A 14,243-nucleotide genomic window follows, 5' to 3' on the forward strand; every position below is an offset into this window, starting at 1 on the left:
AGCCGCGGAACTCTACTCCACTCGGTAAGCTGCTGCAGAAGAGTGGTAAATTTAGTCAGCTTTTCAGTAGAAATCCAGCTAAGCTAGTGGAAGTTAGATGCCCCAGACTATGTGCTGAGACCCTATTTGTACTGTTGCTGAAGTTTGGTGCTGTTCTGAACATTATTTGTGGCTTTTCGGTGGCGGTTTATATTTGGATCCATTTACTGCAGTGTATTGTTGTCGTGCGGTCGTTTCTGAGGTTGATAAACCTCCGTAAATTAGCAGTCTGCTAACTTGATCTCTCAAGAGGGAGTCTAACACAGTTTCACGGTGTGTTAGACCATGGATTAAACTTACACCAGAATATCCCTTTAAAACCAAACTCAAGAGGAAACCAATGCATCCACAAGGAGAACAAGGACAACACGCAAAATCCACACAGAGCGTGTGTTATAAGTCTCTTGAAACCACCTACAAAGAAACCATCATTGGAAGAACTTCATTTGAAGCGTTCTTTGAGTTTTCAGTTTGGCCCGTGACCCATCTGATAACATGTATGGGGTGGGATTTTGAACCATAAGACCATAACTTGTCGTCTGTATACCTCAGTTTTAGTAAGGGTTAAATGTATATATTTGTTAATTAACAAGTTTTAGAGGTGACAGTAAGAAGATTTCTTTTTACCTTTGGAAAAGAGCCAGTCTTTCTACTTACTAAGCTGAGCTAACTGGATGCTGGTTGTAACTTCTACAGTTCCTGCACAGATATGGGAGTTGTATCAAACTTTTTCTTTCGAATTTTGGCTGATTCCATGGTTCGTTGTACCACTTTGAGCACAGACCGGAACATTATGCTCTTGGGTGAGGTTCTGCATTTGTGGATCCACTGGGGAGAAATTCAGTCATTTGCTTGGAGGCATGACAAGGCCATTGCTCTGCGTCAGGGTATTGAACGATGACAGCAGCGCTAGCAGAAATCACTGCCATCCAACTCCTATGGATCCTGGCGCTCATTTATTACACCGCCTATGGGCATCTACAGGGACGAGGGGAGCCACATACACCCACTAATTACTTTCTTAAGCGTTCGCGTTAATGCCAGGTGCATCCTGCTGATACAAACCGCGGTGTTTATCACCAGTAATGGCCTCTGAGAGGGAGAGAAAGGAGGACAGGGGGAGGGAGGGAGGGAGAGAGGGTGAGGGTGGGTAGAAATGAGGGGCATTTCTTGATGAGCAACTAGACCGTGGTACTTCTATTTTTGCTTGCTCTCTGGTTCTCTCTGTAGGGAAGGGGCTGAGACAGTGGTTGAGTTAATCACGGAGACAATAACACTGTCACACACACTCTGTGGCGGCACGCTGCATCCTCTATCATCTATCATTAAGATTAACATTAAGTTCCTGCCACCAACCACACGGAGCCAGTAGGGAAGGACTACAAACCTCCCTCCTCTCTTTAGTTTTACATTCAGTGGCCTCATGTCACTTACTATGCTTTGCTGCAGGGTAAGCAGATGCAAAAATGATAGAGAATATTACCCTGTTTTACCTTTAACTTATGGAACTTACTCAATTGTTTAGCTCAATAACAAAAAGTCATGATATTTGACTCATGTAACATGCTTGGGTGTCATCCTTGCAACCTGAAAAGTGAAACTTTTTATTTTCCAAGTCGGTTTTGGCCTCAAGTCTAACCAAATTTTTTTCAGGCTTGTTATGGAAATACACTCTAGTTATTGTACTCAGCTTTAGGCAAGCCAGGGGGAGATTCTGATCCTCGGACAGAATAACAATTTGCACAATACCGCCGAACATGCAGTAGCAATATCAAATACCACAAAAAAACAAGTCAAACACGAGGTTATTAATGTTGAATTCAGTGCAGGACACAGGGCTAATTATCAGGAGTAAAACGCTGCAGAGTGGCTACACAGCAGGATCCTCTACTGTGGGAATCATACAGGATAATTATAAATACCAGCCAGAAAAACTATAAATCATCCTGTTCCCATGTAACCAGAGCAGTAAGGTTTTCACAAACACCAAGACTGTATCACATTCCCAAAAAAGCTTTTTTGGCCATGTTTAAATGATGAGGCCAGATACTTTGATACATTTTTCAGTCTGTCTGAATGTCGAATTTGAGTTTTGGTAAACTCTTTTGCTTTTGACCCTTATTTTATTGATGCAATGTCAAACGTATGACCCCTGATCAAATGGTGCATGAGCTGTGGGCAGCTCAAAAACAGTTTTTCTCTTTCTCAGACTTTGATTTGAATATTTATTTCTTTTTTTTAGCAGGCTTGAAGATATAAAACTACACACAATTTAACAGAGAAAAGTCTGGAAAACATAATTACTTCTGACCTCTAACCAAGCCCTCTTGGTGACACTGCTGTTCTTTAACCAAACACTCATCACTCGACATGGACAGATAAACACACACACGGGCAAAAAATGTTAATCTTACTGCATGAGTGTCTGTACACATTCATCAATAGATGCTTCTACAGGTTATAGAAGCAGCCGTTTCCAGTAAATGTCCCACAAACCCTCCTTTTGCTCCTTCTCTTCCTTTTACCGCTCTCTTCCTTTATTCCCTCCCTCAATCCCCAGAGGTTCATGGGATATTTAATAAAACCCCATGCGGCGGGAGTCTCTGAAACAAATATAGACATCTGGCCAGATACAGTTGGTTATTACTGCACTATACATGTCTGTGTGTGCTGCACCCCTGTACCCCAGAGACGGTAAATCTAAACAGTCATATAGGGGTCTTGCCTCGTGCCACCAGTAGCATTAAAGGTCTCTATAACAACAACCTTATCCACCACACACACACACACACACACACCCCAATCACGTCCCTATTGCCTTGATCTACTGATAGGAATGAAAAGGGGGGGGAACGGTTTGTTTAGGTATCTACATTACAGTTTCTCTGCCCTGCGTCGTAAATCACTGCGCAGATAGACAAAAACAGAGAATAGAAAAAGAACGGAGAGGAGGGGGGTGCTCTAGAGAAAAAAATGCTTTATTAGAGAAAAGTGAGATAGAGAAGAAAGCGTGGAACAGATGAGAAACAGAAGAAGAACCTCCTAGAAACACTCCTGAGGCTCTCTGCTCGCTTCCTTTTATCCCTTCAGGAGAGAACAGAAAAGGTTGAGAGGAGGGGCAGAAGGGATAAGAGAAGGGTGAATGTGTCCCATTTAACATGTAATAAAGCAGAACAGATTACCTGCTCACTCCCTCGCACTGTCTTGTCCCCCTCCTCAAGGTGTCCCTAGATCATTTAATGCAATCCCGTCTTTCAAGCCTCCTGCTGCTCAAGTCAGCACATTTCCATGGAAGGGGACGTACTCGAATAAGTTTATTGCTACGGCTACATTCTTCAAAGAACATATTGACTGCGAGCTGGCGGACGTATTGAGATCGATGTTGGGATTTTCATACAATATGCATGTGTTATGCCGGGGGGAGCGTCTGTGTCAGTGCATTTTTCAAACCAACACATACTGACCATGACTACTATCTACTATGTACTATCTTCTGTGCACTAAAATGACACCCATAGATCTCTGTTAGGGATACAACATGCTTCAATACTTGAACAAAGTGCGATACGCATCTGGAAGCGTGTACGTCCATCTGTCATAATTTGAGACACATTACAACTCTGAAAGAAGACACACACATATGGAGACACGCAGGCTTACAGACAGTGTCCATTCCAATACTTGATAGCAGTAACGATCCCCTGCAAATAGAATTACTGATTGCACAGGCTGCCTCCAGAGGGTTGTTGTAGAAGTTTTCATTCCATCTGCAGCAGGAGCACTGCTTTCTTCCTCCAAGATTCTAACACAGTAGGCAGAGGATGAGCGATGGCAGCAAAAAACATAATTAAAACTGCTACGAGTGTGTTGAAATTAATTAAGAAATTGTGACAGAACACATCTGGAACTAATCATCTGATCAGTGGTGGATAGGAGAATGTCTGTTTGTCCTTAACAAGGCTGGGTGTCATTTAAAAACTTTCCTTACTTGAGCCGAAACAATACTATGAAGTTTGGTTAACCCATTCACCAGAATGACCAAAAACACCATGGATATGTTAAAACTTTCCAATTCTTTCAGTTAAATTTTCTATTTTCATACGGTGTTCTTATGATCTTGTGTTCAGGCACAAAAACCACTTGGTTAGGAAAAGATGGATTGGCTTGAAATACCTGTATTGGTCGCCAAAAACATGGCTTGAGATGTCCCGATTTCCAGTCAAAATATCAGTTTTTGTCTGCACAAACACGGCTGAAAAATGTACCAAGGTCCATGTGTCAGTGATTTGCAGAAACGTAAACTTCCAACATTGTATTTTGGTGACTCGGCTGGGTTTGATACAAATAGCCCATGTTTGGCTTGACCGCAGCAAAGCGATGCCATCTCCATAAATGGGAAAGTGATGAAGTTACAACATTGGTTGGTCGCTTGTTGGAGTTTCCCAACTGGCCATTTCTCTTTCAAATTAATAGACTTGACAGTCCCCAAATAGCATATTGACCACACATGCATCCAGCCATATGGTCAGCAGTCTTGTTTCATTCAACAGTGGAGCAGTTTGTTGTCAGGTTGAAGGCTGATTTACTCAAAACTGCTCCTGATGACCATTTAGCATAAATCTGTCTACAAAACTGTCAACTTTGACCAAAACCAGCTTTGGTACTTGATAGTCTTTGATTTGGCTCATTTGCTGTTGTCCATTTCTTCTCTTAGATGGAATATTGTTTATGCAAGTTATTTTTTTGCAAAGCAACCCTATCCTATCCCAAAATGAACCATTTGGTGTGCCACACATGGTTTACTGGGCTTCTCATTCCATCATGATCAGAAGCACTTTACAAAGAGAAGGTAGAAGCAATTTTATAGTCTGATTTGGTTAGATTTCACCCATGTTGCCAGTATTTATCTCCCCCAAACTCTAACTTGTTCTTTAGCGCACACACATACATAAGCTCCATCGACAGTATGGATTACAGCCGCCTGCCACCAGATTGAATTCCCAATCACCGCACTGTCTATTTATCATCATTTGGGTCCACTTAGGGGTTAATAGGGTTAAGGGGCGGGTGCCAGTTCCCCCTTAAAAAGCCCTCATGTTCTCTCTAGTTAAGGCAGGCGTCAGAACCGAGGGGGGGTAAATAAATACAAATGATCCAGTTAAGGAGAAAAATGACACACATTTCGCTCACGCTGCTTTTTAAAAGCAGACCTGAGTGACCCCCTGCAGTGAAATCCATCAGCATGGATAAGAGATTGAACCAGAGAGAGAGAGAGCGAGAGAGGAAGGGACACAGAGAGAGAGAGAGACAGAATGAAGTGTGAGGGATAAAAGACTGCTAAAAAATAGAGCGCGAGAGAGAGAGCAGACGTTAATAAAGAGGGAGCGAGAGAGATTTAAATTAAGACAGAAAACACTGTTCGTAAGTGAGCAGTGAGGGAGACAAAGAAGGATGAACGGATGAGAGGAGAACGAAAGGCGGGTGTGTGTCCTCACTGACCCCCCTTCAAGAACGCTCCTACAAGTGGACGGCTGTCTGGCCTCAAGCAGAGGAAGACGAACATATCTTTAAAAATGCAGCTAAGGACGCTCACTGATTCAGGGGATGCGTATTTGTGAGAGACACCTTGAAATCATGAGGAGTGGCAGCGCTTTGTGATTGGTGTATATGCTTTGCGTATTTTCTGAACATCCAAGAAATGCTACATGTCACTTCTTTTCTGTTCCATCATTCACGTCACAGGTGTTGTTCACTGTATGAAAAAAAAAAAAACAAAGTACAAAAAAGCAATAAAAGCTGTGAGTGGGTTTCCTACTCATTTCCAACGCAGCAAAATCACAAAATCAGCCACTAAAAGGTGTGTATGTGCATTGCGTGTCCGTGTGTGCGCCCACGCAGGTCTCTCTCGGATCGTGTGTGCTTTTTGCAGCCAGCACAGCAAAGCTCTTAAGGCCGAAAGAAGAGCTTTTAAAGCAGTTATTGACTTCTGTCTCCTCGGCTGACCACCATCTTGTCCCTGTGCCCGGGGTTGCCTAGCTACGGGACTGTGGTTCGCCTTCACCTGACAAGGGGGTCAACGCTCTGCTCAGTCTGTCCCACCTCACGGACGACGACTACTTTATAGAAAAACACCTCTGCAACTTATACCTGCTAAATTATTTCCCGTAATTTTAAGTAATTAAAAACGCTGTCTGGCTCAATTAAACATCACTATTTCATTACCTTATTAATTTCGGGACATCAGTATTATTCCCCTTCAACAAACAAGAGCGCTGCCAAGAATATGGACAGCCTCTACCTGCCTCTACACCTTATTTACATTTTGTAGCCGCATGGTGGATTTTGCGGGGAACCTGCTGGAATTTCTCCAGCGTATTCGTCCTCTTTATTAATCTGAAAGATAAAACAAATGCACAACGCTATTGCCTCATCCTGCGATGCTTTGTTACAGGGCTAACTGTTCGATTGCGCGAGGTTGCATGGGATTTTTCTGATGCAAAAAAATCATGTTGTGATTTCTTTTTTGTACACAACACTATGACCAGAAGCAACGGTTTGCAGAAATTTAGGGAATTGTGGTTGGTAAACTTGACTCACACTACTGGCTCTTTGTTTGTTGTAAATAAAGCAGAGTATCATGCTGCACTGACAACTTAATCACTAAGAAGTTTGCCGGTAATTATTCGCAATGTATTAATGTATACGATACAGCAGATGAAGAGTTGTCTTAGATGTTTATGATTATAAGGGTTCGAAAGATGGATGAGTGGGCCCTACTTCTTCCTACATTGTGTGGCGAAGACAGACTGTCAGGTGCGCTTCTTTTGACCGCGACAGCACGGCACACCAGTGTTATAAAGAAAAACAACAAGCCATTTACATTCAACAAGTTCTGCTCCACGCCTCCTCATTCCACCTTTTTTGCGTGTGTGTGCGGAGAGATGAAGCGTGAACTGCGGCGGCTGTTATTGTCGACTGGATTAAATTAAAAAAAGATTTATTCAAAAGAGCTAAAAAATAAACAACAGACAAAGGGAGTAAGCGCGTAGCCTGAGGGAGGAGAGGAGTGACAGTGAAGTGACAGACTAAAATGAGATTTTATTCTCTGTGGCCGAGCGTATGGGGAAGAAATGGAAAAAATGTGCGCCTTAGACACACTTGTGCACTCTCTGGCGCAAAACACAAAAGCGTGAAAGTATACAGCCTTTTTTGATCTCATCACAGATCTCACCATCAAGGCTGGAAGCTTGGAGGAATCCAAGTTTTTGAGACCTGAGAAGGGGGATGGAGACATAAGAGATGATGGTCTCAATCCTTCAGCATTACAGAGCCTTGTCAGACCGACTTATTCACTGTTTTAACATCTCCCTGTCCCGTCCCAATTCTGCAGGGAACCTGGACAAACAGTGACAGTGACCAAGCTTCAACAAAGAAGCCTAAAGCCTCACCAAAGGTTAGCACTGACAGCAGGCTTAGGACAACGCCACTGTTCTTTCATTCTCCATTCCATCTTCTCGCATAATCTCACATCTATCATTTTCCTCCACGCCTGTCAGCTTGCAATTCAAACGAAAGCCCCAGTGGGTCACTGCTGCCGGAGGAGACACCGCGCACACACATTCCTAAGGAGATATCCACATGTGAGCACACTCGAATTCATTCAACGTGTCACACGAAAAGCATACACGCTCGTGCACCCTTACATACATGTGGTGCAGTAAAGGTCACACATTCAGCACCGGACAGTGAGATAATGCATCAGACTTCGATAAACAACTAGTGGTGAAGGTGGCAGGATATAAATCAGGCGCAGGGAGAGAAGGCCTCCTTTCCACAGGCGACTGGGAACTCTTATCTTCAGGTAGTGTCACAGGGAAAGTGAATAAAAGCTTTGGTGCTATGTGTGTGTGACCAACATACTGTCTTATTATGGTATGTGTTACATGTTGCGTGTATTTAGGTATTCGTGGAAGAAATGTTCACTGCCCTGTTGTCTATGTCTTAAGGAGGAGTAGATGATTCATGGCTACGCATTTCAGACACTACAGGAGTGTTTTTACCAACCCAATTAGAAGTGTAAACCCTGGATGTTGATGTTCAAGCTCGACCTGTTTTTATGTTGTAACTTTATGTTGTACTTTGTTAGTATTTTTCTGGCTTTTTGTCGAAAATCACAGTTCACAGCATCCAGATGTGCGTGTATGTCTCTTCAAATAAGGTCACAGTGATGCAGTGGTCTTGTGGTTGGGACAGCTCCATCATTCGCTGTTGGGAATACTGCAGCAGAACAGCAGGGGACAGCTGTACTGCACACGTAAGCAAACAACTACACTTATACACAATCTCACACACTCATACATCCTTCGCTCCCTTGAGTACCAACCTCTCACACTTTAATTTATTTCTTTCAACATCGCCAAAGGAGAAATGATCGCGCTGTACCACTGCGATGATTGGAAAAATATGCACACTGGCTACTTGCTGAAGCCCATTTGTTAATTAAATGGTTACATATTGTATATAGATTCTATGATTTTCCCAAAAAGGCTATTCTAATAAAGGGAGACACATTCAAACGGGTGTCACAGGCGTGAAATCATCAACTGAATAATTTGGTGCTACTGAGAATGTCTTGTCCCCTTCCTGTTCAAATCAGAGTAATTATTTCCCACGTTGACTATAACTGAGTATAAGAACGGGCACTGCACAGAGCTATGATGCATACATTCCTCCCAAATCCCATTCACTCTTGGGACCTCATCTCACCAAGTAATAACAGGTTAGTCCAATGTAAATCTGACCAGTTCCCAGCAGAAACTGTAAATTCACGTAGCCCAACAGTTCCAATTAAAACTTCCAAAAGCACGTACAGTATATGGATGTTACAACCCTTGACAGACAGCCTGCTCTGGCCCCACACATCTTCTTCCTCCGCTATAATAAACCGTAGCCTAATATCAGCCCTAACACTAATCAATCCCAGGAGTACTATCACTCCCTTTACAGTGGCACTAAAACGAGCCAGAGTGGGGAAATGAAGACATTCTAATAAGAAAGATGTCATCTCCCACACTTTATAACATCCTCACATTAACATATCAAATGTTAATTCTATCAAGTACGGATAAGGCCCCGGATTTTCTTTCTTTCTTTCTTTTCTTATCTCTGGGGGACATTTTCAACTTTGAGGAAATCAAAAGCCTGTGTGAGACAAAAAAATATTTCCTTTTATTATTCAAAAGAGGCCGCAGATAGCATCTTATCTCAGCAGGGTCTCTATCATAAGAGAGGGGGGGAGCTTTGAGGAAAGGCAATGCGCGTTATGTTCACAAAAGACGTTCAAACGTATGAGTACAAACAAACATACACTATCATACATGAACTCACATACATAAACACGTATGAGCCAAACACGCCCTGTTAAATCCAATTAACCCTCTGCTCTGCTCTGATCCCCTCAATGCATCCCTGCCCCTGTCTTGTAACACCAGACCTTCCCGCCATTTCATTAGCACACGCGCACGCACACACACACATACACACACACGCACACACACTCCGCTACATTTCCACAGCTGCAACCCAGTCACAACCCTGCTAATGCACCTCCTATGATCCAATCAGCCAATCACTGCTCTTCATGCAAAGGCCTGTGTCACATGACTACCCGCACGCCGTTAGCTCGACGTTCGCTTGCAGTTAGCGCTGTCATTTGGCACTAATGTTATTCCAGAGATTTTTTTTTTCTTTCTTTAATGTGATTTGGGAAGTCTGAGCTCCGGCTTCCACGAGTCTAGCGCTAAACCCCTGATGGGCTAGGCTAATCAGTTTCCAGCATTTCTAAGGGAGACAATGATCCCAGTGTTAGCGCTGGCTAATGACAAGCTAACACAATTAGCCTAGCCTCCCTGGAGGAGAGATCAGAGCCAGTGCCCATTCTTGCCCCACCTCCCATAGGCTCCTCATCCACTTTCCCTACATTACTATGGAGCCTAATGGCCTCTTATTAAGAAGACAGATGGAACACGAATGGGGAGCGATTCTGCACGTCTTGAGTTACACATATGTGAGTTGGATATGAGCATCATCCATGAATGCTTGCACACTTAATATTACATCCTCTGTCGATAGTTCCAATGAAGTAACCATTGTTTACATTGCAAGGTGTGGCTGTCACATGCATCTAGAGGACAGTCTAACGCATCAGAGTAATGACCATACATGGTCTTTGAGTTCAAGACTAGTGGTTCACCCAAGAAAGGGAAAAATAGTCTACAGCATAGAGGTTATCTCATCACATCTTATAAAACTGCTACTCATGATTTGATAATCCAGTCTGACCCAGGTCTTGTAGAAGATTCAGTTTTACAGCATAAATGATACTCTTCTAACACCGGGAAATTAAAGAACACAAGAAAAGCCCCGTCAGTTATCATCAACATGAGATCATGCTTATCAGTGAACCACCATCATCAACATCAGCTAATGGGTTCGGGCTAATGGTTCTGATTGAACGACGAAGGTTAGAATGTGGGTAGCGTAATTCAATCGTGTGTTCACTGGTCCAGATGGACTTTTAATCTTCAATGAATGCATAATTGGAGATAATACACATGAAGCCTACCAGTATCTTCAAATAAATACCTACTATACAAGACAAAAAAAGACTTAAATTGTGAAAAAAACATTGAAAAAACAAAAACAAGCAAGCTACAAAGAAAGTTCTATTTTTCAAGCTAAATGTAAAGAATATGTGGGGAAAAAAACACTCGCGGTATGCGATTTAAAGCCTTTGATCTACTTTGGATTGACTGCGTTTAACTTACTTGAACTTGGCATTCACTTGGTCGGCAGCTTTATGGTAGTTGTCTGTGGTGACCTTGTAGAACTGAGTGCTCTGCAGACAGAGAAACAGAGAGAAAAGCCAGTGAGTGAGACAAATGCAAGAAAAGGTGATTGTTATCTCTTATGTAAAGGGAAAAAAGGCCATCCAATTGTATTCACATCTTCCCTGCTTTCAGGTTGCAGCTATTTAGGCAAAAGGCAACATTTCAGTAAAGCAATACCTCTTAACAGCTCAGATCTGATGTAGTCCAGTACAGTGCAGCTGGACCTGCACAGCCCTGACCCATCTACCACCACTCAAACCCCATTAAAACTTAATGGAGAGGGATATTAGGGGCACAGCTCTATTACCAGTAGGGCTTATTGTCCACAACATGGATGCTAACTTTGTGACCTGTAATGTAAGTGGGGAGTGTATTTGTAGATATAAAGTCTGCACCGATGAAAAACATTTATTCTATATTGTTGTGTGTATCTGTGTGTGTGTCTGTGTGTGTGTTTGTGTGTGTGGCTGTGCACCATGCATGTGCACCACTCTGTGAAAGAGTGTGAATTATAGGTGCGCGTTTGTGCTTATCCTCCCACAAACGACTGCTGTAATAACAGGCAGCAATCCTGGAAGGTCAGGGGGTCGCTAGTCAACATCGTGCAGACCACCGGTCATAATCCCCCAGTGACCCATAGCATATGCACCCATAGCTGGACCCCCTCAACCTGAATTACCTCCTCAAACACGGCCATGTTAACCGGGCTCCTATACCATTTATACCACTCGAGGAGAATGTGTTTTGTCAGCCCTCAGAGGCTGTTCTGCACATTTATGAACAAATGGTGAGAGGTTGTAAAGTGTGATGGATGGCTTGATTGAGAGGCGTATGAGGTTTGATCCAGGGGCAATATAAGGGGATATCTACCAATGCCAATGTTTTCCTACAAAAGGTTCCACTTTAATAAAAGTAAAACTTGCGCTTGATCATTTTTCTTTACACTTCCACTGATAAGAGGTTTTGTGCCATTTCATCTTGGCTTAATGTTGCGCTACACAATCCAGACAGTCCATACAGGGCTTGGTGAGAGCTTCCTAACAGTGTGGTAATATGTCTGCCAGTCATTTCTGATGTTTTTTTGGGAGTGTCTTAATAATTCTTCTTACTGCATAGACTAGGCAAAAGAGATCAGATCAATAATCGGCTCATAACTTGATTTTAATTCTAGTTTTATGTATTCGGAAACGTGCCAAGTGGGCCGAAAAAGCAGAGAGAAATTTATTACAAATGCTACTAGCAGGTAGTTAAAAAGCAATTACCAGGGAATGGCTGAGTAAAGACTCCAACACTCCCTGAATGGACAGAAATATTTCAGGAAATGTATATAATGGAACGATTTACTTTTTCTCGGAGACATGTCACTAAAAAAATTTGAAAAACACTTGCAGTAGCAATTTCTTGCAGGATTTAAAGGGCTCTGACTAGTGTTGTCTACTTAATCCACTTTTTCTTTGCACCTCTTGAGGTTAAAAACTCTGGTATAGTGGGTAAAATCAAAATAGATAAAAATGCATCTGTAAGAATGATGAATTTTCCAAACTGACCTAATGGTAGAAAGTGACTTTCCCATGTCAGAAAAAATCTAGTCTAAAATCTTTGGTCTGAGAAATTTCTCTGCTGAAGCTTTACTTGCACAATGCACTTAGAGGAACCAGCTCCAATTGCCCATTAAATAGCATAACACTATTAACTTCTGCAAGGAAAATAAAGAATGTGGTAAGAGTGGAATGTGGCTCTTACAATACTGGAAAAACTGTAAATCGTATGAATCTGGAGTGATTTCCTCGGTACACAGTTCTTTTGTTCAGAAAACCTTCGTTTTATTTGCTTCTGTACTCATAGAGGTTATGAAAGAGCGGACGACCCTTCCTCATATAGTTTCCTCTACAATTTCAAAACTATTATGGAAATAATGAACTCATAGACCTTGAAACTGTGTGTACACCTGCTTCTTTTCATTCCCATGCTACACGTTGTCCAGCGTTTCGCTTTGCCTGCGATGACCCTGTCTATTGTCTGACTCTAATTACACAAAATCATAAGCAGAGATTCAGGAGACCACAAAAAGAATGAGGAAATCAGAGAAGCCTTTCACTTTAGTGTAGAGGAAGTTGGTTTTGAAGTTTGAGAGGAAGGGGTTTCAAACAAGATTGCAAAGGTCAACAATGTAATTTAAAAACTTTGTAATATCTAATCCATGCATTGCTGAAAGAAGAACAAATATATATGTCTTAGCAAAGACCTGACAATAACTTTAAGCTTAGACTTTGTGACAATCACAACAAACCAAGCACCTAAATCATCTTACACTTACTCTTACATCATCTTATGGATACACTAGCAATGTGACAAATGAAAGCCTCTTGGTCCCATCTGCCCTAACTTAACCCCCTGGCAGGGAAGACATTCATCATAGTTCAGAAAAGATCAATAGGAATGAACTGCACTGCTGAAAAGATCAATAGTCATGTGTTGTAGAGCTAAAAGAAGATGGGACATGACAACGCTGACAAAAAGTCTGATACAGATTTGAAGTCCTCTTCAGTTGGATAGACTACTTTGAGGGATTGTAATGAATTCAGAGTCATTCACTTTTCACATTCTAAAAAACAAGTTATACTTTTTGATATTCAAACGCAGATTCCTCCACATAACAATGCAAAAAACCCTTTATTTGAATGGTATATTTATTGAACTGAAACAAAAAAATACCTTCTTTACATAAATTTAGACCCTTTGCTGTGGCAATTCAAATTTAATAGATATGTTTTGCTTACTTTGACCATTCTAGAGATGTCTCAAGTCCGTGTGTGTCAAAGTTAATTGACTGGAAATGATTTATGTCTATGTAGGATCCCATGAGTAATAAGTCATGAACTCCAAGAACCGCCCCTTACATATCAAAGATATATACATGTTCAGGGATGTATTTCCATGAGGGTACAAGTGACGGCTAAGAATTATTTATCTATTAGAGGATTTTTTTCACTTTGTTATTATTGGGCAGACTTGACGAGGATGGAAAAAATAAAGGGGGTCTGAATACACTAGTTTGTATTTAAAGCACTATAAAGAAGTATGCCCAAAGTTTACGAGTTAACTTGTAAGCTCATGCTATATCTGTGCCCTCTTGGCCTTGAATCAAGTGGTTTTCAGCGTAGACAAAGAAACTGTCAAGAGCTACGGAAAAAGGATTTAAAAGAGAAGCTTATTCACAGATAAAGAGGCTAAAAAGAGATTTTTGGGCTGCTAAAGAGGCAAGAATAAGACTTCTCCTGGGTGCCAAGATTGAGCAATTGGAAGAGAAAGAGA

General features: G+C 41.8%; 1 protein-coding gene across 6 annotated transcripts in view; it reads right to left on the bottom strand.

Moving 5' to 3' along the window:
• chchd3a (coiled-coil-helix-coiled-coil-helix domain containing 3a) overlaps window positions 1-14,243 on the bottom strand; it is a 71,874-nt gene that overhangs the window by 7,426 nt on the left and 50,205 nt on the right. For all 6 annotated transcript variants that reach the window (XM_030440233.1, XM_030440232.1, XM_030440231.1 and 3 more), the window contains one exon: window positions 10,866-10,936. In XM_030440233.1, the coding sequence (XP_030296093.1) occupies window positions 10,866-10,936 (71 nt within the window). The remainder of the gene's footprint in view (window positions 1-10,865; window positions 10,937-14,243) is intronic.

This window comes from Sparus aurata, chromosome 14 (genome assembly GCF_900880675.1).
Source record: "Sparus aurata chromosome 14, fSpaAur1.1, whole genome shotgun sequence".
Classification (NCBI taxonomy): Eukaryota; Metazoa; Chordata; class Actinopteri; order Spariformes; family Sparidae; genus Sparus; species Sparus aurata.